This window comes from Gavialis gangeticus, unplaced genomic scaffold (genome assembly GCF_001723915.1).
Source record: "Gavialis gangeticus isolate Ggan-Ray unplaced genomic scaffold, GavGan_comp1, whole genome shotgun sequence".
Taxonomy (NCBI): Eukaryota; Metazoa; Chordata; order Crocodylia; family Gavialidae; genus Gavialis; species Gavialis gangeticus.
In genome coordinates, this window is record NW_017729013.1 from 7,025,836 (window position 1) to 7,048,276 (window position 22,441).

The following is a 22,441-nucleotide window of genomic DNA, read 5'->3' on the forward strand; positions in this document are numbered from 1 at the left end:
GCTTCCCCGCCCACCCCAGCTCCTGGCCCTTTAAAAAAAACAAATAAAAAACCCCAGACATACTGGCTCCTGCAGCAGCCTCAGGGATTTTGGGGGCTCGTGGCAGAGCCTCCCATGCAGCACAGGGCAGTGGGGCTCAGTGGGGATTGCCTCCCCCCCTGGCAGCAGCCAGTGAGTCAGGGCTTTTTTTTTTTTAATACAGGGCCGGGAGTTGGGGCAGGCAGGGCAGCCATGGGTGGGTTGGGAGAGTGGGCAGGGGGTGGAGGCTCATGGCAGAGCGCCCCATGCAACGTGGGCCAGTGGGGGGCAGTGGGAATCGCTCCCCCCCACCTGGCAGCAGCCAGTGAGTGAGGACTTTTTTTCTCCAAAGATCTAGGAGCTGGGGCCAGGTGGGGCTTGGAGAGTGGGCCTGAATTGATTCGGGACAGTGATTTGAATTACCAAATCAAATCACTGTCCCCTGAATCCGAAGTGAATACTAACCGCTTTGCACAGGCCTATTGCCTATTACTTCTTTGCACAGGGGCTAGGCAGCAGGGGTGGGAGATCATTCAGGCAAGGGTAAGCCCAAGCCTGACTTATCCGCTTAGTTCACCTGCTTATTTGCGGCACCTTTCCAAGGATTTGGTCCTGGTTGAGAATTACTGACCTAGAATTGAAAAAAATTGCACTTTATAGACATGGGGGAAAAGATAAGGTGCCTCATTTCAGGTTAGTAGATGAAAGACTATTTTATACCTTTTCAAGAATACAAAAAGAATATTGCTGCAATACTACTTTACATTTTAGTGTAAAGTAGTTCAGGTGTACCTGCAGGTTTTGCTGCCTATAAACAACTGTAAACATACCTCGGGTGTTTTGTGTAAGATTTAGTTAATCTAATTCAAGTGTAGGGGCTTTTTGAAGAGGGATAGCTCTTTGTATACATTGTTTCAGTTACTATGGATTTTGTAAAGTTAAAATGATACATGTTAACTGAAGGTTAACAGCATCTTAAGCATTTACAATAGTGTGCCAAAACTTTGTATAGACCTTTTGTGTGCAGTAAAATCTTATTAATATGCTTTTAAGAAGTTAGACACCTAATTCAATTGTCTGGTTTGGGCTATGGATTTATACTTATTGAAAGGAAGATCTTCATATGGAAGCTACCTGGAATAATTCATAGATAAAACCTGCTTATATTGGGTCTTAAGGCCTTTGAAAGAGATGGAAAAATTCCTTTTGCTCCCACAGCTGTAAGCTGGATAATGTCCCAAACCACTCCCATGCTTTCCAGGTAAGAAAAATACATATAAAGTGGAGAAAACTACTTTTCAATTCAATTGTTTTCAGGGAGTAGGTCACAACTTTTAATACATTTTGTGCAGACATAAAAGAGATATGAAGCTACAAAGCATGAGCTACTTTTCTCAAATGTGTTCCAAGTTCACGATTTCAACAGGTAACCATGGAACTTTTTTTGTCTTTAGAAACATCGTCATTATATTGACATTTTTAATATAGAGGGAATGCTTTGGGTAGCACACGTTACAAAACTAATTCAGAGGTGGGGTTTTGATAATTATCCCTAAAATAAAGTTCCTGTAGCATGTTTTATATGTTATCAAATCCTGAGACTGAATTAAATTCTTGCAGTCAATCAATTTAAGATATACTATACCTAATCTTAGTAGAATAGAGTGGTTTCTCCTTGTGGTTTCATGCAGTTTTAGTAGTCCAAGAACAGGTATTAAAGCATATGAATGAGACTATAGTGAAGATAGCAAGGGTGCCAGCTCTTGGGACTGGACAGTTCGACCTTTAGTATGTCCCACTTGCAGGGAACACCACCCCAAATTTCCTGCCACACCTTGATCTTGTGAAATTGAGGGAAGGTCCTTGGTCATCTTCAGGTACTCCCACGAGCTGCATGTACCGATGGTTCTTGGGCCTCCTCCTCCCCTTGCACCCCATCCACGTGCCAACTGGGTCTTACACTGGAGGTCAAGCTAGCAGGAGGGTTTCATACTAGTAATGCACACAGTGAACAATTCAGACCATTGCATTCAGCAGAGATTCGTGAGACCTTTAGGCTTAAGACGCTGACTTAATCCTTTCAAATAAATAAATAACTTACATGATCCGGCATAACTCAGATACAGATCACTCCGCACCCTCCAGCAACTGTGATTCAATAACTTCCTCAAAAATAAATCAGACCTTCAATAAATAAATAGTTCGTGCAAATCCCAATTAATTTGTATACAAATCCCTCTGCACCATCCTGTGACAGCAATTCATTCATCCCCTCAGGGAATCAAAGAAATCAAGTCCTCTCAGAATAAATAGGCCACATGAGTCTTAATCAACTCATTGTCCCAAATTCATTAATTAAATCCCTTACCAGCCATCAGTCTTTAAGGTTTCTGACTGGTGGCTTAATCTGGTCTACACCCAACCAAAGTGAATTCAAATTCAAAAGAACAACTCTTAAATAAAACAAACAGTGTGCTGTTTCCCCTCTGGCATTTGGATCCCTGGTGCTGAAGACTTCTCTGAGCTTTCAGTCAAGAGAGCCAGTCCCTTCACCTGCTCGTAATGCCCCTGTTGGGGCTGTGCTGCCGCCGGGCTTTGAACCCTGCCTCCTGGCTTCCCAAAGCCCTTCTCTGTGTGGGGTGCTTACTTATGACATCAGTCCCAATGCACTGGCCAGTCCACAGTCAGTATGAGCTTGTAAAAAGGGGCTGATGCTGTGTCCACCACTCCAGCACCTGTGTCGTCACCAGCCCTGCGGGCAAGTATGGACTATCTTGTGCCCTCACTGGGCTTGCATTTTGTCCCCAGATGCTGCCAGGGTGTTGTCGCTCTGCCAGGTACCCTCCGCTATGACAGGGACCCATATTTTAACTCAGTCTTTAACCCTGGAATGGGCAAATTTTGGACTGTATGAAAATGCTAATTCTGTAACACTTCTGCAACTTCTTTGGTGTGCATTTATACCTTAAGGTACAAATATGTTGAATTCAAATGACCTAGCTTCATTATGTGAACTTGGCACAGTGTTACAGCTATCCTAGCTACTCCCAAGATGTATGCTCATAAGCTCAGATAGAAACCTATTTGTTGCAAAAGGTTGAAAAACTTAAAAAGATGTTTGGATGGACAGTGCTACAGTTACCTGGCTGTTTGAACACACACATATATATATACAAAGAAACACAGCAACACAGGGGGCAGGGACAATTTCTTAGCATAACTTGTCAATACTGCTTTGGCAGGTTTTAAGAATCCTGGCCTAGGTAATGATCAGAAGGAACCACCAGTGCTTTAAGACCAACTTAATTAGTGTGAAAGAAGCAGCTCAATGCACCACCTGCAAAGTGCTCCACAGGTCCTGGTCTGAGAACCATATCTCGGAGGAAAGGCAGCAAAAGGGAACAGCAACCCCCTTGGCTCTGCAGGGAACTTGTAGACCTCCTGCATCTAAAAAGAAAGACCTATAAAGGATGGAAGACAGGAATCACCACAAAGGAGGAGTATTCTGCACTGGTCCAGACCTGAGGGAGCAAACCAGGAAAGCCAAGGCTGCAACCAAACTCCAACTAGCTACATGTATCAAAGACAATAAAAAGTCCTTTTTTAGATATGCAGGGAGCTGGAATTAAAACAAGGGTAACATTGGACCCTTGCTAAACCAAATGGGACATCTGACAACTGGCACCCAGGAAAAAGCCAACCTGCTTAATGAGTATTTTATGTCAGTTTTTCACCAGCCCAAAGGGACCGCCCTATTCAACATGGTACAGGATGGCCAGGGTGAGGGAGAATTGTTACCCTACATCACTGTAGACCATGTAAAGGACCTTAAGAGGCTGGACACCTTCAAGTCAGCTGGCCCGGACAGTTTACACCCCAGGGTACTTAAGGAGCTGGCAGGCATCATAGCTCAGCCACTGGTACGGATCTTCAAAAACTCGTGGTGCTCAGGTGAAATGTCCGAAGATTGGAAGAAGGCCAATGTGGTGCCTATCTTCAAGAAAGGGAGGAAAGTAGATCCAGGGAACTACAGGCCTGTCAGCCTGACCTCTATCCTGGGGAAGATCCTGGAAAAAATGATCAAAGAGACTATTCTTGACAAACTGGCGGATGGCAACATCCTGAGGGACAGCCAGCATACGTTTGTTGTGGGTAGGTCTTGCCTGATCAAGCTCATCTCCTTCTATGACCAGCTGACATATCATTTGGACAAGGGAGAATAGATTGACATCATATATCTTTACTTTAAAAAAGACTTTGATCTGGTCTCCCATGATCTCCTCATGGAAAAATTGGCCAACTGCAGCCTCAGCTACATCACAGTCTGATGGCTGGGAAATTGGCTCCGAGGTCAGACCCAGAGAGTGGTAACTGATGGAAGGAAATCATCGTGGTGTGCTGTGACCAGTGGGGTCCCCCAAGGCTCCATCCTTGGGCCTATACTTTTCAACATCTTTATTAACACTGTGGACACTGGTGTCAGATGGACTGGCCAAGTTGGCTAGTGACACCAAAGTTTGCGGTAAAGTGTCCACACCTGAGGATAGGCTGGTGTCCAGGCTGACCTTGATAGGCTCAGAAAATGGGTGGATGAAAACCTGATGACATTCAATACTGAAAAATGCAAGCTACTCCACTGTGGGGAAAAAACCCCTCAGCACACTTATAGGCTCGGCAGTAATACCATGGCTGAAAGGGACTTGGGGGTTATGATTGGCCACAAGATGAATATTAGCCACCAATGCGATGTTGCAGCTGGCAAAGCAAGCAAAACTCTGACTTGCATCCATAGATGTTTCTCAAGCAAATCCCAGGATGTCACGCTCTCACTTTATTTGGCCTTGGTGAGGCTGCAGCTCATCAATTCTGGGCTCCACCATTTAAAAAGGATGTGGAAAAGCTTGACAGAGTCTAGAGGAGAGCCACATGCACGATCAGAGGGCAGGAGAATAGGCCCTAAGATGAGAGGCTGAGAGCCATGGGACTCTTAAGCCTAGAAAAGCGCAGGCTCAGGGGGGACCTGGTGGCTGCCCATAAGTATATAAGGGGTGTGCATCAGGATCTGGGGGAACACCTGTTCACCAAAGCGCCCCAAGGAATGACAAGGAACAATGGTCACAAACTCCTCCGAGACTGTTTCAGGCTGGACATAAGGAAAAACTTCTTTACTGTCTGAGCCCTCAAGGCCTGGAATACACTCCCTCGAGGTGGTGCAAGCACCTACTCTGCACTCTTTTAAGAAACATTTGGATGTCTATCTTGCTGGGATCCTTTGACCCTAGCTGACTTCCTGCCCCTGGGGTAGGAAGCTGGACTTGATGATCTTCCAAGGTCCCTTCCAGCCCTAACGTCTATGAAATCTATTGAAATCTCAAAGGATAGAATTTCTACACCAACTTAAACAGATTTTAGCTAAAAGGGCACACGCTTGTCTTGGGGAAGTGCTCCTATATGCCTGATAGACACCTGTGGAGGGAAAATTTAGAGAGCTTTCTTATTTTTGTATTCCTGTAATAGAATCTGATATGCACTATTGGCAACAGCTCTGGGGATTTGCAGGAAAAAAACGCATTTTCCAGGGCAGATCCAGGAGGGGTGCAGTGCACTGGTGCACTTGCACCCTCCTTTCGTTTCTGTTCCACCCAAAGTTTAAAATCAACTCCCTGTCAATAGCAGCAACATTTCTAGTCAGGCAGCGCTGAAGGAGTCAACTGACTTCATGGCTCATTATAATCTACCTGATCCCTTCTAAGCTCTCCATTCCAAAAGTGTTAATGACCCTGAGTTTTTAATGACTTTGATGTTCCACCAAATAAGCAATCCTTTGTTCTGCAATTCTGCTGTCTTTTAGCTGCTCCTGGTAGTAAGGCTCCTATTGCACAGCCCTGCAGATTGTTTATAACTCATTCCAGTGTAGTTATATTTGTTTTTGCTTCAATCTTAAGATAAATAATACAATCCTAGGCCCCTAGAAAATTAGTAAAACTTCTAGTTTATTTTTAACCAGAGAAAAATATGTGTTGTTCTGATGTGATGATGCACCTCACCATGTGCACTCCACTTTTCAAACTTTTAGTTCTGCCCATCCCATTTACCTTCCTTGATGAAGGAACATTATACAAGGAAAATTGTCAACTTCAAAGTCCATTGTAAGCAAATGATTCTTTCCTGCTGTTAAAAACTCCTTCATTTTATAAGAGTTTTGAAAACCCACTTTGATTGTTGCTATTTATATTCTGCCTCCTTTTTGTACTTCTCCACTTAGACACTGCAACTCACTAGAATTGGGTCTGCTTTTAGTTTTGGAAAATATTCTGGAATACTAGAGTTCAAATGCTGCAAGGCATTGCCTTTTGTTAAAAAAAAATATCTTTTTGCATTAAAAATAAGTGTACATAAACATTCCTGATTAACTTAGAATTTTATAAAAGCTTGCTTATAAATAATAATTTTGAAAGACATAAAACATGACAACATCTCTCCAAGGGAATTTTCCAAGGGAAAATGTATTACTAAATGTTTATAGAATCCTTTGCTCAACACCATCCTGAATAAAGGGAACTGGCTCACAAATCAAAATATAGAAACATAATCTAATTAAGATGATGTTTCTTAATTAGAAGAGGTCATTAGAAAATAAACCAATTAGGCTCGGGGAACAACTGAACTGTGCCTGCTTCCCAACATTTGCTGGATAGATGATAGTACTGATGGAGTAGACTACCAGAAGGCATAACTTGGGGAACTCCATTAGGGTGGCCATCATAGAGGACAGTCCAGTTGTCCTCTGTCCTCTATTAATAGAGGACATAAAGGTGTCAGGTTTCATATCAATAGAGGACAGAGTAGAAGAAAACCGGAACATCCTCTATGATGGCCACCCTAACCTCCATTGAAACTGGATGGCTCCTGAGATACAATTTCCTCCTGAAGGCAAGAAGCATTAATGTCCCTACTGAGAGATAGCAGCACCCTGGTTATAGTGGTCAGGTAACAAAGGACCAATTGCTTTGCCACCCATTAGAAAGAATAGAGGCTTATTTATACTTTTTCTCTTCTGTCCAGATGCTAAGGGAGACAGAAGGATGGAAGAAGACAGCAAGAGGGAGTGGAGAAGGTAAGACATGGGCTGAGCACTCACCAACACCTTAAAAGGTAACGAAGAGAATCAAATAGTTTTATAATAAAATTTTGGGATAAAAGCGCTGATACTGTGCAGTTTAACTGCCCAGAAGAACCCCCAAGAACTGATAGAAACAGTTAAAGGTTGCAAAAGGACAGGTTCTGGGCTTCACTGAAAATCTTTACATGACATGAATATTTGTGGTCAGCTGGTAATAATATAAGGAAAGACTGATTCTTAAGATTATCAGTAATGGATTCAGTGAGTGGTAGCAGTCACATAACTGGGGGCCTTCTTTGCATGAGGGTGTTTTAGAAAGTAATGGCAATTTTAAAACAAAACCATTTTGTGTTGAGTGATCATTTATTGAATCACATCACTTTTCTACATAGTTGTAAACAATGGATGTATTCAGTGTTTCTCACTGCTGTAACAGACATAGGGTGTGGAAAGCCATTTTGCCATTAATTTTGAAACACCCTTATATTTAGTTGGTCAAATAAGCTTTTGAAACATCCAGCTGTTCTCAACTGGACTATCGCTATCAGGCACTATCACTTCCTAAAGTCTGCAGATGGTGATAGAAGCTCTGTGTACCAACTGGAGAGAAGCTGATGAGAGAATCTGGAAAGACCAGGTGGACCATCCTATAAACCACCTTTTTTTGGCAAGGCAATATGCCCAACTTAGAAACGGAGGGGGAAAAACAAAATACCAACGGCCAGATCTGCAGTGGTTGGAAGCAAAATGTCAACTGACTTGAAGTGGGAATCTGCCCCATCAGTCTACTGTGGGCAGCCTCTTTCTTACACTAGGAAGGACCTTGTTACAATAAACTTCCCATGAAATGAGATGAATGATAGTCTTATAGGAGAGAGAGAGAGGTGGTTGGCTGTGTTAATCTGAAGATGAGCAGAAAGTAAGGTGCTGCCCCCAAGGTGTGGGGAGTACTAGATATGCTGGAGGGTAGGGCTAGGGTACAGAGTGACCGAGGCAAATTGGAGGATTGGGCCAAAAGGAATCTCATGGGGTTCAACAAGGACAAATGCAAAGTCCTGCACTTAGGACGGAAAAATCCCATGCACCAGTACAGGCTGGGGGCTGACTGACTGGGCAGCAGCTCTGCAGAAAAGGACCTGGGGGCTACAGTGGACAATAAGCTGAATATGAGCCAGCAGTGTGCCCTTGTTGCAAAGAAGGCTAATGACATACTGGGCTGCATTGGTAGGTATGTTGCCAGCAGGTCAAGGGAAGAAATTATTCCCCTCTATTCAGTGCTGGTGAGGCCACATCCAGAGTACTGTGTACTAGGGGTGTGCGAAGTGGGCCCTATTCGATTCGGATTCAGATTCGGCCCAAATCAGGGACAGTGATTTGATTTGTTGATTCAGATCACTGTCCCTGATTCGATTCGGCTGAATCCGAATCTGAAGATTTGATGCTGATTTGGAGAATCAGTGATTCGGACATAGACACAGCTTTAAAAAATTTTTCTACGTACCTTGAGGTACCAGTGTGGCTTGTGATTGCTGCAATGCTGGGGTGCATGGAGCATCCCACAGGAGTGTGGGGGGCCCCTCCACATGCTCAGTGGACCGGAACTGCTTCTGGTCCACTTCTGGGTCTGTTGCCAAGCGCGCTGGGGAGCCCCCTGCGCTCCTGCAGGACACTCCATGTGTCCCAGCATCACAGCGTTCACGAGCCCCTGCTACCTAGAGGTATGTAGAAAAAACATTCAAAGCTGTCTTTATTAGGCCTGTGTGAAACAGCTAGTGTTCACTTCGGATATGGCCAATTTGGGGGACAGTGATTCGATCTGGTGATTCGAATCACTGTCCCGATTCAATTTGACCGAATATGATTCAGAGATTCAGTTGCTACCAAATCTCTGAATCAGCCAGGCCCATCCCCCCCAGCATGTCAATGGCTGCCCCGCCTGCCCCAGTTCCTGCCACTTGTTAAAAAAAAGCCCCGACCCAGTGGGTGCTGCCAGTGGGAGGTTCGGAGGGCTGGAAGGAGTCCCCCATGGTCCCCTCCTCCAGCCCCCCCTCCCCTGCCCCTAGTACTTACCAGCTCCAAGTTCAGCTGCAGCTCCCTGCTGCAGCCACTGGGGACTACTCGAATCATCAGAGCTCTCTGAATCTTTTCCGAAGATTAAGAGAGCTTTGAATCAATTCGGACCTTTAAATTAGTCCCCTGCTTTGATTTGGATTCAGAGATTCGGCCACCAAATGGGGCTGAATCTCCTCCGAATCAAACCACCACCCGAAGCTTTGCACAGCCCTAGTCTCCGTGTCTGAATCTCCAAATCTTTCCGAATTTCCCCAAATTGATTCGGAGGGTTCCAATTCGATTTCGAGAGATTAAAGGGTCCTTCGATTCAGTTTGGATTTGGAGATTCACCCACTGAACTGGGCTGAATCTCTGCAAAATTGAATCAGGGACCGAAGCTTTGTACAGCCCTACTATATACAGTTTTGGGCCCCCAGGTACAGAAAGGATGTGGACAAGTTGGAGAGAGTCCAGCGGAGGGCAACAAAAATGGTTCAGGGGCTGGGACACATGACTTATGAGGAAAGACTGAGGGAACTGGACTTATTTAGTCTAGAAATGAGGAGACTGAGAGGGAACGTAATAGCAGTCTTCAACTACCTCAAGTGGGGTTCAAAAGAGGATGAAGCTGGACTGTTCTCAATGGTAGCAGATGATAAGACAAGAAGCGACGGTCCCAAGTTGCAGCAAGGGAAGTTTAGGTTAGATATTAGGAAGAATTTTCTCACTCAGAGGGTAGTAAAACACTGGAACAGATTACCCAGTGAGGTGGTGCAATCTCCATCCTTGGAGGTTTTTAAAACCTGGCTAGACAAAGCTTTGGCTGGAGTGATCTAGTTGGGGATGGTCCTGCTTTGAGCAGGGGTTGGACTAGATGACCTCCTAGGTCCCTTCCAACGAACTCTCTACGATTCTATGACCCCCCTTGAGTTTCTCAAGATCAAGGCATAGCAGGTCAGTTGGGGGTGTGGGGCATACCCTGTCCAGCCCCTGCCAGCTAGGCCCACACTGAAGTACCTTCGTGCCCCAGCTAGCCCCTCTGCAGCACACTGAGCCTACTCAGTGCAGGCCTGGGCTGGCAGGCTGACCCCCTGGGCCCCTTGCCAGCTGGGGCTGCAACCCACCTCAATGTGTAAATCACACACATGGGAGCTTCCCGGGAGCAATAAGCTCTGCAATTTTTTGCTGCCCCTTAATGGCACATGTAGATGCACCCTGAGCACTTGAAAGAGAAACTGTCTAGAAACAAAAGTAAGATGGACTTCAGCGAGTGGCATAGCCTGAGCTGAGAGAGAGAAAAAAGTAAATGCCAATGAACAAACTAGATTTTTGAAATTCTTTAGGCATTTGGGGCATTATTGGCAAGAAAGAGAAAGCTGTAAGTAGAGAATTTTTTTTAACTGTTCCATCATTCGAGATCAAAATGGTCTGCTTGTGAAATTCCTGGTATTACTACTGAGCTGGCTTTATTATCCAAGATGGTAATATGGAAGAGATCATCTTACTCGGTATATAAAAGTCACGTGCGTACACATATACTGTATGCATAATGTGTGTGTGCGCGCGCACGGTCACATGCATGACATTATATATATATGTATATAATTGATCTCTCTTGCACTTATAGTGAGGATCAAAATGAGAGTTCCTGAGAGTGGGCACTTCTGAGCATATATGTAACGTCATATTTTTCACGATGAAGACAGAACCCTCAGTAATTATTTTCCCTTAAGCAACACTTAAGAGAAGTCACTGAAATCTAGTTGATATCTATAGCCATTACGTGTATCCTAATGATTGTATGACTGATTTTTTTAGATAATTTGAGTAAAAAGACATGTTTGTGAGATAAGTTATTTTCTTTTCAAGAATGCAGAGGTTAAATGATACAGATGAAAACAAAAAGCTTAAAAAAGGAAAATTGAGAATAAAATTAAACAAGATTCTTTCTAGTCGGGAGAAGCTTCATTTGAAGAATTTCTTGCAGGCGTACTCTAGAGCAGTGGTCTCCAAAGTGCGGTGCGCAAGACAATCCATTGGGGTGTGGGAAGAAAATATTAGAACTTCTATTTATATTTATTTTTTATCTAAAAAAAAAGAAAGAAATTAAGCTTTACTAATATTTAATATACGGATTGACACTGGCCCGTATGTCAGACGGTCACGTGTCACGTATGGTATGCAAGGTTTCCTGACCGAAGAGTGGGAGTTCCACAACGCGGAGGGGTTGGCAGTGGCACCCTCACTCGTTTGTTTGCTTTCAGCGTATTGCGACGTATATATTGGGGGTGCGTGCTCAAAAATTTTTTACTGATAGGGGTACGCGATCAAAAAAGTTTGGAGACCACTGGTCTAGAGAGCCATGCAAGCCAGGCTTATGCACCCTGTTCTTAGCTTCCATGTATCTGAAGTGGTAAGGAAATCTTTCAGTTTTCTTCAGGACATTTGATTCATATTACTTCTCTTGTGAGTCATTGAAAAAGGGCAATTGCCTCTTCCCTTCCAAGTTGAAGTTACTTAATATTATTTCTTCCTTAATACTACTTTTCCATATAATCAGTTGCTTTAGCTGTTGCAAACAGCAGAGTAGGTTATCGGAAAGAAACTGTATGCAAATATGTTGTGAAGAAGCTCAAGAGCACTTGAAATAAACATCAGGTTGCCGGTGAACGAAGCATGATTTTCCTTGTTTTACATGTGGGGAAATTGCTTAGCTTTGTTCCCTCAATATTTCCATAGTCAGTCATATAGGGAGGCAGTCAGTGACAGCTGGAAATAGATTCCAGGTGCCTTGGCTCCAAGTTTCATGCTCATATGAAATAGCTAGAGCCTGACATTCAGTTAGACTATTCTGTATTCTGTGCACAGATCCTATTGATAAAATAGAGCTTTGAGTAATGAAGTTAATGTTCTCAACCTTTTCCTGGCATTTCATGTATTGAGAACACTAGGCCAGAGGCTAGCAAATGGAATTCTGTATCATGCTCGTGCATGATAAAAATATTACAGCGCGCTGCATCATAATAAGTCCAGAAAGAGAACCCCGACAACCTCAGTCCCATTATGTGCCCACACGTGCATGCATAGCCACAGACACATGCAACTCTAGCTTATTACATTAAAATAATGGTATAGATTTAATTTAGACAGACAGAACTTCAGGAACAAGGAAAGCCAGGCGTGTAATTTTTATCCTCAGCACATGTTTGTAGGAGGATGGTTTAACTATGAGTGCCTGTTTTTCATTTATAATTTAAGCGCTGATGATGCAGAATGTACAAATAGACCACAGCCTCAAAGCTTACACATGTATTTAAAATAAAATCATAAATGCACGTAGCATTTAGCAGAAATGCAAACAATGGGATTGTTCATACTGCAATGGATAGACATTTCTGCCCAAACAGTTTCCCATTGATTATAAGAGAACTCCACACAGAAAAAAAAGTCCATGCATATTTGGGACTTTAACTTTGCTTTGCAGGTGAAATAGTAAACATGTTTACTAGGGAATGGAGAACAGGGTGCAAGGGCAGCAGCATTAAGATCAGTTAGGAGTTTTATTTTGTAGTACAGATGCTATGTGACAGTAGGAAACATGTTGACCAAGGAACTTTATTAGAACAGTGAAAAAACACTATGACTTCTCAGACTGCTCTTTGTCTTTCTGTGCTTTGCTGAAGAATTTCTATATAGTATTCTTATTTTTGCCTGGCTCTTTGATGTCTGTTTAAAGAAGAGTACATGTTTCTGAAGAATGTCTTATCTTGTGAGACCTTTATTTCATATATAGATACTGTTGGTAGGAGGGAAAGAAGGTTTATGAGTTTCATGGAGGAAGTGTTTTGAAAAGAGTATCATCAAAGGAGAGAAAAGGTAGAAGCACGGTGGGTTATGCCAAAGAGCTAATTACTTTCACATGTTGGATTGTGGTGTAAATGCATTCTAGCTAAATTTGATTATGACAATTTGGCCCACAACTGTTCGAAAAGCACTTATGTCACCCAAGTGTTCGAGAACTAATTGGAACTTCAAAAGCCTAGTATTTGGTCAAGAGACAAAAAAAAAAGAATCACTTATTTGGAGAGAAATGAGTCAAAACTGGAATAATTTTTCATAAAGAGAGGAAAATGCATCATAAGACTTATATTTAGTCAGCTAAATATACATCCTTCTGTATTTTTGGAAGGATGAATACTTTCTGTAATTATACAGATTTCTGCTTAAAAACCCCCTCACACTGGAGGAACATATTCTGCTGATTATGGACAAAGGAACTGATCCATCCTAGGAGAGGTTCAACAACTTGGTGTATCTAGGAAGAATAGTCTAAATTAAATGGTCTTTCCTGCTATTTTAACTTTCAAAACAGTCTCTTAATGCCCTCTACTGGCACAAATGCTCAATACAGGAAAGAACGTGCCTAAGGGTATGGCTATGACGTACTCATTGTTTTGAAGGACAGTCAATGGGCTGGGAACATAGGTTGTTTCAATCATCAGGGATTAGACACCATTATAATCTCACATTACTGGTCTTAAGTGAGAAGAGCAGCACATTAATTCACATGCCGTTGATTCAAGTCATACTACATAGAGGGCACGTTTACATCAGACACGTTACTGTGCATTAGTCTAATTTAACATGCATTACAGGTGTCCATCTACATGTGAGCACCCTTAATGCACATTAAAATGGCAAAATTAGGCCAACTGTGCCTAAATTTGATACCTGCAAATGCAGGTATCACATTTAGGTGCAATTAGTTAAAATGCATTAATGCATGTGTAGATGTGGCCCAGCACTCATTTTAGTGCTGGGTCTGCCCAGCCATTAGAGGACCAGCCTGAGCCCAGCCCCAGGGCTCCTGGCTGGCTGCCTCTCCTCCCCCAGGGCTGAGCTGCTCTCTGTATAGTTTGCCGCTTGTAAGCACGTTTTTTATTGTTGGTGGGTGAGGAGGGTGGTGGAAGGGTACTGTTTGTTGAGTGGGGAGGTATGGAGTTGGGGGTTGTGAGTATTGGCGGAGGGAGAAAATATTATTTGTGGGGCCTGAGTACACACACACGCACACTGCCCAACAGGTAAGTCTCTGGAGGGGAAGGAGCAGGGGGAGGAGGCAAATCAAGGCCCCCACAGTGAGGGAGGTAGTGGGGCAGGGGCAGGGATAAGCTGTGGGATGGTCAGAGCCTGGCCAGTGGGTGCTCAACCCTTTCTCCCCCATGGGCCAGATGGACAGTGCCCAGTCTGCCTATGGGCTGGATCTGGCCAGTGGTCCTGACTGGTGCCCGGGGAGGGTGCAGTGGGCACCATCCAGTGGTACAGAGGGGGAAGGGGGCAGCCCAGCCCCAACCAAGCTCTGTAGAGAAAAGGGGACATGACCTGGGCCCATGGGCAGGGGGTGCAGGGAGTGTGGTCTGGCCCCAACCAAGCCCTGATTCAGATGTGGAGGGAAAGGGCATGGCCTGGCCTTGCCAGGGGAACAGGGGTGAAGCCTGGCTCCGACCAGCCACGCAGGGCTTGGGATCTGCGAATGTGGCAGGGTGGGAAGGGTGGCCATATTAATGACCACAGGGCAGATTCCAAGGCTCTGCAGGCTGCATTTTGCCCATGGGTTAGGGGCTGAGCACCCTGATGTAGTCATTGCTATGTCTGTGTTCTATTATGGGTATTTCCCATGGTTCTGGGCTCTGCTGGTTGCCGCATAGGGCCAGGTGGGATTTCTTTCCCCTCCTGCTTCTAAAAGTGTCAGGGTAAGCATTGGGTGGTGGTTGTGGCTATGGCTGGGGGTTCTGACTAATAGGTGACAGTGCTTCTACTGGGAATTAAACCCAGAAGTTCCTGGCTAGGTCTTGCCCCTTCTTCTTAGGGTCAGTCCTGTCACCATATTTGGGGTCAGAAAGGAATGCTATTCCATGGTTGAATTGCTGTAGACTTCAATGTTTTTTGCTTCCTCTGTAGCTGGGAGTGTGGCCCTCACCTGGGTTGTCAAGCATATATTAACAACCTTTGCAGCAGCAGAACATTGACGACCGTGGTCTCCCTGTTTTACCTGTGGCAGATTTAGTGTTATGTCTTGTGCTGTCTGAGTAGACTTAGTAATTTTGTTAAGAGGTTAGACAATGGATTAACGTAGGATGGTTTGGATAGGGATGATCCTGCCTCGGGATGGGGACTGGACTAGATCAGTGTTTCTCAACCTGCATACCCCTGGGGGTACATAAGACATGGGCAGGGGGTACGTGGGTGCTGCGTTTTGGTCTTTGCCTGCTTGGATTGAAAGTTCCAATCACTGCCCTCCTGCCACATCTGGTGCCCCGGGGCTTTCACTCCCTAGTGTCGGTGTGCCAGGGGACAGGGAGGGAGGCCCCACGCAGGTTGCTTTGCCCTGGGCCATGGTGGAAAAAGTGGGACTCAGCTCACAGCGGCAAAACCGGAAGTGCCGTGTGGGACTTCCAGTTTCACTTTTGCTGCATCGATCGGTAGGGGGTACGTAAGGTACCAAAAGTTGAGAACCGCTGGATTAGATGACTTCAACAGGCCCCTTCCAGTTCTATATCACTATGAATCTATAGTGAGCATGTGGGTGTTAAGAGGTGTTGCCAAAGATCTCATCCTGAAAATGAAGGTCTTGGCCTTTCAGAATCACTGTGTGTGACCCGTACCCAGAATCCCAATGCCACTTTTAACAAGAAAATGCCTGCTTCAGGCAATTACCATTTCTTCAATGTTATAAAATGGATGACTAGCTTTGTTAATTTATGATTTGGGTACCGATATCATGAATTTACACACTCCAAGTAGTAAGTTCTGACTAAACAAGTATCATGGATGGTTACACCTCTCCTACATACTTCACTGATATAATAAAACAAAGCATTATTTTCCTATCATAACAGCTGGCTCTGTGTATGCCAAAAGGTCTGGGAAGTACTTTAGCACCTCATCTGAATCGTAGCTAGTATGTGCAAGGTCCTGTATTGTCTTCTAACTCTACTGAGACATATAACAAGTATAATTTTAACATTGTGTCAATAAAGCTTTTAATTCTGACTTTCAGAAAGCTAATGAGGCAGCATTATAAAACCTTGCTATACAAGGCATTCTGTTCCTGCTTATTTCTATGACACTGCATGAAAGAGGGGTAACCTCCTGACTCCCATGAGATCTTTCTCATTCTTTTACTCCAGAGCTGTTTCCTTAGCCCTGGCAGAGAAAAAGACTATGTAAGGACATTACTTCAAAAGGACATTACTCCCCCATCCAAAAATGTCTTCTGAATATTTGTTTCTCAAGCATAATCTTACATTTTTAAGAGTTTTTAAAAAGCTATTAATTTAAAAGCCTATTTTTAAAACTTTAGTGTGTGCTACTGACATGCACACAAATTAATTGTTCCCTTAATGTCCTTCATAGAAGAATAATACCAGAACATGAAGTCTCTTGGTGAGACATTTTATCACTACTTGGAAAAGAATTAGACTTAGCATGTGCTTCCAGACAATATTCAACCCCCGACAGATAAATGCTTCCATTTAAAACTGATTTTTACAAAGAAAAACAGAAAAAAGACTGATCAGGTTACATAACTTTGATAGCAAGTGAATCAAAGTAGCTAACATCTCCAGGAGGTCTATGGAAGAAGTGACTTTTTGTTTTACAGATATGATCTTCTCCCTAGGCCATTCATTTGGGCTAGCAATTTGTATCAGTAATAGACAGTCACTTAATTGCTCTTTAGCTGTGAGAAGCCTGAATGAAGAGGAAAAAGTCCTGACAGAGTAATGAACCTCCTGGTGGTTATGAAAAATCATACTAGTTCAAATAGTTCTTTATCATTGTCCATGCTTGTGAATTACCTGAATCCAAGATGAACCCACAATAATTAGATTCTATATGTGGAGAAATATATGTTACAATTTTCCATATATGAAATCTAATTATAGCAGGGTTGTCTTAAATTACTCCCTCCCCATTGCTATAGAAGGGAAAGCAGTGGCAGGGGAAGGCAGCTGGCCTTGTCCCTGCCCCTTGTTCCCCTGCTGCCTGCACCCCACTATAGTGTATGAACCCTGGCCTCCCTCCCCCCTGCTGCTTACTATTAGTTGCATTTCAGCCCCATTCTGACCCAGGGCATGGAGCACACTGGGCAGGCACCAGGGAGGCAGAGGCTGTAGTGGGGTAAGGAGGGGCAGTAGAGAAGGCTCAGACTCAGGGCTGGAGCCAGAGCTGCAGTAGGGACAACCTAATTTAATTTGTTTCAAAATAAAGCCACAGGGTCTGAAATACTTGGTGGTCATAGAGAGTTCCACAGCACTTTGCACCTTCCTGTTAACCCATGCAGTCCCCCACCCCCACCTGGTACAGTACTTCCCTTTATCCATGGCTTCACATGGTTTGAGTGCTGATACTATGTGCAAAGTTTCAAATACATCTTTATTGCAGAGACAAGATATAGGCATACAGCGTGCACATAGCTATGAATCTCATACAACATTCTGGCTGCTTAGCATTCAGTTTCTATTAAAAGAAAAAATAGAAGAACTCTGGATTAGCAGAAAAGTTGATATTTTTTCATATATAAAAAAAAGAAGGGAACAATATTTTCCAAGTCTATGCAAGGATGTTAACTTTATTTTAATATGGATTTGGAAGACTCAGTAAACTAACCACCCATAGCAGGATCAAAGCACAAGAATCCTATTTACACTGATCTGAATTGATATTTTTACCCCGAAGTCAAAATGTTGTTTGTTAGCCAGCTTAAGGTCACAGTAAACTACAGGTAAAATAAGTGATTACTTTACTTTCTTTATCCAGCCTGGAGAAAGGGTATTTAGTGAATTTGAATGGTGAGTTTAATGTCTTACAATTACACATTTAGATCAATCTGGAATTCCTTTTTATTTCAAGATAGTGCCTGTCTTTGGAGTTACTTATTGTACTCCACCAACCTTCTTCCTCATTTATTAAGGAAAAAAAATGAGTTACACAGCTGAAAGAAAAATCTTATTTTAGACAGATATTTCCCCTAGAAAATGGTGTTACCCACTTGCAATTATAAACACCAAACATCAGTATCATTGAGCATCTTTAACCTTCTGATTCTGAAAGCATTATGGACCTTTCATTTGAAACCATTTTTTGATTTACCATATAAAAATCAAAATAGTAGGTCCCAGCTCCTGTTCTGTGGACCTATATAAGCACATAAAAGCTGTGAATGTCTTAAAAGAAGCCACTTTGAACTGCACCTTGAAAAATGCATTTGCTGTCTTTTCACCTCCTGCCTTCCCAAATTAATTCTTGTCTGCATTTAGCCTCTTACTACCATCATCCAACAATTACCTGGTCTTTAAGTTAAATTATCCAGTTAATTTCCGTTTGTTCTCCTATAGATGTTTAAATACAATTCAGCATGAAAAATAACCTTGTGAAGGATAAAATAGTGTCTATATTCACAATTATAGCATTCAAGCAGTTACTACAGAAATATTTTGTTTATATCAAAAAGTGCACTGCAACTACAGGTTTTTTTTCTTTTACTAAGGTTACTTACAGCAGCGATAGAAAAATGTATTTTTGATTAACCGGAACATTTACTTTTCATTTAAGTCATGTTCTCAGTAGGAGAATATTGTGACAGTGCAAGTTCTGAGAAGTGACAGGTAGTTTTTAATAAAAAAGCATAGACTGACATTCAATTATAACCTATAGTTTTTATAAATTTGGGGAAGAAAGCTGAAAAACATCACTAGATATCTCATTTATAGGGCACATTTCTCTAGTCACCAACTACAGAAATCAAGTTATAGGAGACAGGAAGGCTCACATGCCTCCTGAATCCATTGGCTTGTTCTTTTTTCCAGCTCCTGTTCTAATCCTCTCTCATTATGATTAGCTTTTCTTTTTTTAACAGCAGCCATACAACACGCTACCTATGCTGAACACCCCATTTTGTGCACAGCTCAAGAATAAGTAGCAACTCTTAGTATAAAAATTAACACAGTTCCAGTTAAAAGTAACAGAGTTACCACAGTTCTGATTCAGCCTGAATCTGAATCTGCTTTGGATACCTTGGTAACTGAGCTGGCAGGATTTAAATATTACAGGGGAAATGTCCCTGTGCTAAACAATGTGAGTGACATAGATTCTAACTTTACACATGCCTGCTAGAGAACAAAATGAAAACAGACTATTCAGGCTCCTGACCAAAGGAGTGGATCTTTGTCAATCCACATTTAGAAAACTTTAGGAAGGGAGAATTATGAATTCCTGGAATACTTGTGTTGAAGGATTCCCAGTCAAAACCGGATGTGGGTGGAGGTGTGGGAGATTTCCTTATGCAAATATCTTTGCAAAGATCAACACATTTCTGGTCTAAAGTGAATTGTCTTATTGGTTTCTGTGTGTCCTATCAATACTTCCTTTATATTAATTGGATGAACTTTTGGGGAACTTTTTGTTTTTCTTTTCAACCTCTTCCAGGACATCCTGAAGTTTCTTAGAACTTTGTGTCAAGAAGGCAAAGCTTTCCTTGAAGTTGCTGGTCCCCTGTTCTCTACATATGTTTTCAAGTCCATCAAACCACTGCAGGATCTTTTCAAGTTCTGTCTGAACAATCTTCTGTTCCTCTAGTTCTGTGAGTAGTTTCTGCCCTGCAGACACTTCAGCCTTGTACTGCTTCTGTAGCTCCTCAATTTCAACTTGAAGAGGCTGAAACTCTTCCTTACTGTACGGGTACTGCTCATGGACCTTGTCTTCAGGAAGCAAGGCATTTTTAGGAATGCTTAACACTAGCTGAAAAAGCACTTCTTCCATTTTGCTGAAGAGCTGATCAAAGTGCTTCTTCATGAAGAGAAGAAATTTTTCTGTGTTCTTCCGGATGTGAAGCGGGTGGATCTTCGAGTTCGGGACGCTGTCGAGCTTCTTCAGAATGACGCTTTCAACCACCAGCATCACTTCGAAGAGGTAATCTTGAAACGCAATGTAGAGCCGCAGCATGCACGTCTGAGGGGTGAAGCCAAAGAACTGAGCTTCGTAGGACATCGGATTCACAGACATCCTGGCTATGGCGAGTCAACCCAAGGCCACGTAGAAAGCTGCAAAGAGGAAGAAAAAGAAAGGGAGGTCAATACAGACTTCAGTTTTGGGATAAGGAGCAAGGTTTCAGGCTCACACAGGGGAAGCAAGATTTCACACCAGTGGGAAAAACCTGGTTCTTCAGCTTGTTCTTGCCGGAGACTTGCCCGGGACACTGCGCCGGCCTCAGGGGTGGCTGCTCTCCCAGGAAACACGGAGCGTGCGGATGTCCGGGCTTTTCCCTCAAAACGGTTTGTGTCAAAACGGCTTGTGGGGGGGTAACCTGAGGGCAATCACTCCCAGAAAAGTTTCTCCCGGGAGGGCCGGTGCCTAGACATGCCCGGCTTCCCTCAGAAGAGCTCAGCCCTCCAGCAGGGCACGACTGCCCCGGGCGAGGCGCCCGGGCGAGGCCCAGGTGAAAGCGCCTCTGTTCCCGGGCTCCAACTCCCGCCCGCGCGCGCGCGCGCGCGTCACGGCCGCCGGCCCCGCCCCCGTCCGCGCCGCCCAATGGCCGAGCGCCCAAGAGGAAGCGGCGCCCCCTTTCACCGATGAGGCGGCAGAGGAGGAGAATTGGTCGGCTTCTGTCGGGCGGCAGCAGCCCCGATTGGCTGGCGGCGCCGCGGCGATTGGCTGGCGGAAGCGGAAGCGACGAAGGCGGCGCAAGATGGCGTACCAGACGTTCCGGCAGGAGTACCTGCAAGTGCCGCCCGTGACGCGGGCCTACACCACGGCCTGTGTCCTCACCACCGCCGCCGTGGTGAGCGCCGCGCCGCGCCGCGCCGCGCCGCCCACAAGAGCCCATGGGTGCCCCGGTGCGGTGTCCCCCGGCGGAGCGGGGCAGGGTGGGGTCGTATCCAAGGGCCCCCGTGGGGAGCCGGGTCCCTCGGGGTTGCGCCGGGCTCCGCCTGCAAATTTCACAGTGTGGCCCGGCCTGGTTCACGCCTGTACGTGGCTCAGTGTTGACGAGGAGCAGCCCAAGAAAAACGTTAGTCTGAAGGGAAAGGTAACAACTGATTATTGCAGGAATGGGGGAAAAAATCTGAGTGTCACCTTTGGTGTTTAAACACGTGAACGAGGGAGATTAACGAACCCCTGTCAGGTTACTTCACGGTGAAAGTTGCAAGCGGGCTTTGTGGAATGGATTGATCCTATGACGCGTTCTTTTCTGTTGCAGCAATTAGAGCTCATCACACCATTTCAACTGTATTTCAACCCGGAATTAATATTTAAACACTTCCAAGTAAGTACTTCTTCTGTATTCTGAATGCTGTTTTAAGAGGATGAAAGTTATCAATACTTGTTTTCAGACCCAAGCATGAAGACGATTACCCTTTTTTTTCAGGGAAATGGAATCATTTTAAAATGTGGATCGTCATGCTGGTGGAAACTCATACCTTTGATTCTTTAAAAACAGACACTATCTCTTTACATAAGAAAAGTTCCACGTCGGTTTTGTTGGTTGATAAGCGATGCATCCTAAAGTGTTCATTTTTAGGTCAGGAGTGTACTTGGTAGCTGTGCTGGGCTGAGACAAGAAGACGTACAAAAAAATTAGAACTCTTGGTTCCAAAAGGATACCTTTTATTTTATTTCCCAGTTGGTCTAATAAAAGGTATCATTTTGGAACCAAGAGTTCTGGTTTTTTGTATGTTACTTTTAAGTCACAAATGCAAATGCTTTCACTATATTCAAGCATATGAAAAGTTTGTTGTCTCTCTTATTTGCACTGCTGCAGCCCCTACCGAGTGACTACCATGGAGCAGAGCCTATTGTACTGTACATTGCTGTACAAATGCTATCTTGGAAAGCAATATTTACATCTGCACATACTTGTAAGATGACTTTCTGCAGAAATGTTTTCACTTTTAGTTGCAGAGAAATTGCCTTCCTAGGTATTTTTTATACACTCTGATGTAGTTTTGCTGTTTGCTTTCAGAAACAGTACTTCAGGTGGTATTACCAGATTACACAGCCTGCCTATTCTTATTAAAACTGTTAAATTTTAATTTTGATAATGCTTCAAGCTGTCTTAGTTACTCCTTCTTCCCACTGATCAAAGGTTATGTTGTTAGTTGGCTTGCCACTGTCCTTCCCTGCCAGATTTTCTCAGTGAGCAGGCATTTCAGGGAGCAGTCTCTCCTGTCAGAGTGAGGTTTTTTTTTTTTTTTT

At 43.8% G+C, this 22,441-nt stretch overlaps 2 protein-coding genes across 2 annotated transcripts in view; one reads left to right on the top strand and one right to left on the bottom strand.

Annotated features, from left to right (window-relative positions):
* Positions 1-17,607: 17,607 nt before the first annotated feature.
* Positions 17,608-20,390, bottom strand: MIS12 (MIS12, kinetochore complex component). The gene has a single exon (XM_019511431.1). It carries the CDS (start codon positions 20,252-20,254, stop codon positions 19,625-19,627), a length of 630 nt encoding a protein of 209 aa, XP_019366976.1. The 5' UTR covers positions 20,255-20,390; the 3' UTR covers positions 17,608-19,624.
* A 505-nt stretch (positions 20,391-20,895) lies between these two features.
* The window catches only part of DERL2 (derlin 2), an 18,806-nt gene continuing 17,260 nt past the window's right edge, over positions 20,896-22,441 (top strand). The window contains exons 1-2 of the mRNA XM_019511433.1: positions 20,896-21,029; positions 21,447-21,512. Of these exons, the coding sequence (XP_019366978.1) occupies positions 20,937-21,029; positions 21,447-21,512 (159 nt within the window). The 5' untranslated portion in view covers positions 20,896-20,936. The remainder of the gene's footprint in view (positions 21,030-21,446; positions 21,513-22,441) is intronic.

What these genes read in the sequence shown, in the direction of transcription:
- MIS12 (XM_019511431.1), bottom strand. Translation starts at nt 20,254, where the DNA reads ATGTCTGTGAATCCGATGTCCTACGAAGCTCAGTTCTTTGGCTTCACC.